Source organism: Cucurbita pepo, chromosome 7 (assembly GCF_057944985.1).
Source record: "Cucurbita pepo subsp. pepo isolate OVF chromosome 7, ASM5794498v1, whole genome shotgun sequence".
Taxonomy (NCBI): domain Eukaryota; kingdom Viridiplantae; phylum Streptophyta; class Magnoliopsida; order Cucurbitales; family Cucurbitaceae; genus Cucurbita; species Cucurbita pepo.
Window position 1 is genome coordinate 10981931 of NC_141804.1, and position 3161 is coordinate 10985091.

At 37.4% G+C, this 3161-nt stretch overlaps 1 protein-coding gene across 1 annotated transcript; it reads left to right on the forward strand.

The window, feature by feature from the left end:
- Positions 1-765: 765 nt before the first annotated feature.
- Positions 766-2560, forward strand: LOC111798028 (small ribosomal subunit protein uS17). Its single transcript, XM_023680977.2, has 6 exons — positions 766-904; positions 1015-1055; positions 1220-1320; positions 1920-2064; positions 2151-2240; positions 2332-2560. Exons 1-6 carry the CDS (start codon positions 893-895, stop codon positions 2417-2419), a joined length of 477 nt encoding a protein of 158 aa, XP_023536745.1. The 5' UTR covers positions 766-892; the 3' UTR covers positions 2420-2560.
- Positions 2561-3161: the final 601 nt, after the last annotated feature.

The window sequence follows — 3161 nt, forward strand, 5'->3', positions numbered from 1 at the left end:
CGTGCAACAACACGTCCTGGATAAACAAGATTGGGATATTTGTCATGCGGCCATTGACAACACGCCTTGGACATGCATGACCATGACATCCTCCCACACTCAATTGGTTGACGTTCTTGTCAACCGACCCGAACAAGCAAGGCTAGGATGTGTAGAGTTGCCAAGTTTGGTGAGCTCTATAGGATTCACTTCTTCAACGCACTCTAAGGTCATCTCGAATATGTTGAATATAGGTAGAGTAGGCTGAATGAAAATCTTTAAACAGAAATCTCGATTCAAGTTGAGAACTTTGGATGCCTTTGGGGTGGGTATATGATCGTCGACTGGTATGGGTTAACTACGTAATTTCAATCAAAATTTAGTTGGATGAATTAAATCAATTTAATGCAACTTTCAATTTATATAACCATTATATATATACACTTGTTACAATCACACTCTTACGATAGTGGAACAGCTATTGTGCAACACTTATTGTAACCCAGTAAACAAGTTAGTCGTAAGAAATTCGAACGTCGCAGACAACGTCGGCATATGTTAGGCCTCGAGTCACGTTTGCGAGTAATGTTTTAGAAAACATGAGCGAGTAAATTCATTTGAGAACGATAATTAAAGAAAGCAACATTTATATTTATATATATATATATATATTTAACTTAAAAAATCATAAACTAATGTTATTTTTTAAAAGAAAAAAATATATTTAATTCACATTATTTAAAAGTAGGCCCATTTTCATGTATAGGCCCAATATTGCTAATAAGCCCATTTTATTGTCCCGTCTGCTCTATAACTCTCTGAAGCAGCTTTAGGGTTTCTTCCAGTAATCAAAGTCTCCTCCTTCGGCCGCCTGAGCAAACCACAGCTCCTGCTCTCTTCAGAAGTTCTAATCATGGCGGAACAGGTTTCCATTCAATCGACGGCTTTCACTTCTTTTTTCAGTTCAAACCTTCTTTGTTTCCGTTTTGTTGTCTTCAGCGTTCTGTATCTGAGCTCTTCCTTCTTTTTCTGCAGACCGAGAAGGCGTTTTTGAAACAACCCAAAGTTTTTCTCTGGTAAACGAATTGATTTACTTTTCTCTGTTTGATTTACTATGGCATATGTTCGAGTTCTTATTTTTTATTGTTTGCTGTAATCCTGATTTTATTTCTGTTTTTCGGATTAGTTTTTGTGATTCTCTTTCCTGATGTAGTTTTTGTTCTGTTTCGATACAAAATAGCTCCAAAAAGATTGGGAAGGGAAAGCGACCTGGAAAGGGCGGGAACCGTTTCTACAAGAGTATTGGATTAGGATTCAAGACGCCTAGGGAAGCCATTGAAGGTTCTGTCTTCTTAAACTCCGATTGCTTTGTTTCTTGGTTTGGTAATATGAATGTGTTTAATTCTTTTAACTTTCGAATTCGCTCAAGCATTAAACGTTGGTAGCTCAACGTACTGTTTATTCTGAACTGGTTGTCTTCCTCTATAGAATTTTCACTTTGTGGTTTTATCACTGATAACAGCTGTGATCATGTTAATCTGGGTTGAGATTCATTGGTACCTTCGTTTCCAATAATCAGTAATGCTGTAGAATGGGTGGTTGTTTTTTATTAAGAACGTATTGTAAAAACTTTATTAGCTGTATTGTTGATGATATTATAACCTTCTAGTCATAGAATGGGCGGTTGTTTCTGCATTAATACAATGATACCTATTAGATAAATGGATGAAAAAAAGAATGTTTAATCCTTAAAGCATCATCAATTATACTATGTACCTTGTGTGTTTTTAGTACGGTCCGATATTTAGGCGTTTCTTGCTCACATGTTCTCTGAATTGTTGCTGGAAATAAGGATTATCCAGTGAAAAGGAGAACGTCTTAGGAATGAAGCATTTTGCTTCGCAACGCTATTTACTTGCAATTCTGTTGTGTTCATGCAGGTACGTACATTGATAAGAAATGCCCCTTCACTGGAACTGTCTCTATTAGGGGCCGCATTTTAGCTGGAACTTGCCATAGTGCTAAGATGGTCAGAACCATTATTGTCAGGAGGAACTACCTACATTATGTCAAGAAGTATCAGAGGTACTTCCCCGATCCCCCTCCCACCACCTCACCACCCGATTTTTCTCTTCATGATTTTGATGTATTTTGTTTCTTGTCTCCCTCAGGTATGAGAAAAGGCACTCCAACATTCCTGCCCATATTTCTCCTTGCTTTCGTGTAAAGGAGGGAGATCATGTTATTATTGGCCAATGCAGGTACATCAAGATATGCTAAATTATTCCCATTGATCCTCGTGATATGATAAATTCTTCCCATTGAGTCTCACATTTATCCTTTGAATTTCAGGCCATTGTCGAAGACAGTGAGGTTCAATGTGTTGAAGGTTATTCCTGCAGGATCCTCAACTGGGAAGAAAGCGTTTGCTGGAATTTAAATTATGTAGACTTCTGCTTTTGATACAAAAACAGCATGAAAGAACTATTTAGAGTTGTTGTAGGCCATATTTGATTCAAGAGGGTTTTGAAGACTTGGCAGTCTGGATTTTGATATCAATATGGACTGTTTTATTCTGTTCTTTTTGTTTTCATGTCCCGTCTTATTTCTAGTAAATTTGGGGTTTTGAAGGTACCATATTCTCCTGGTTGTCATATCATATTAACAAACTTGTTCTAGCAGGTTTTTGGTCGAACTCTCGTCTTGTTTTTCCATGTCCATGTCGACGTATTGCGAAATGCTGATCTTGCTTTTGCATTGTTCCTTAGAGCAAATAATATGTTTATGACACCAAATTTCTTGAGTCAATAAGGCAATCCCAGGGATTAATGTTCAAGGAATATGTTAAGATCCTCCACTTTCTTCTGGGTCTCTTTTGCTTTTCCTCAGGGAAAGTTGGCTTAGATGTGCAACAAAAAACGAGGCATCTGTTTCTTCTGAGGTTGCATTGGTCTATAAAAAGACATGCCGACCGATTGGACTCCAAGGTAAGGCTGGAATCCTTATTTATAAACACTTCAAGCTTTGTTTTTGTGGCCCAATTATGTTGCTTGTTGTTATGGTAAGGCTGGAATCCTTATTTATGATCACTCCAAGCTTTGTTTTTGTGGCCCAATTATGTTGCTTGTTATGGATAGAGATTCTTGTTTGTTATTATCAATGCCTTTCCAAACATCTCAATC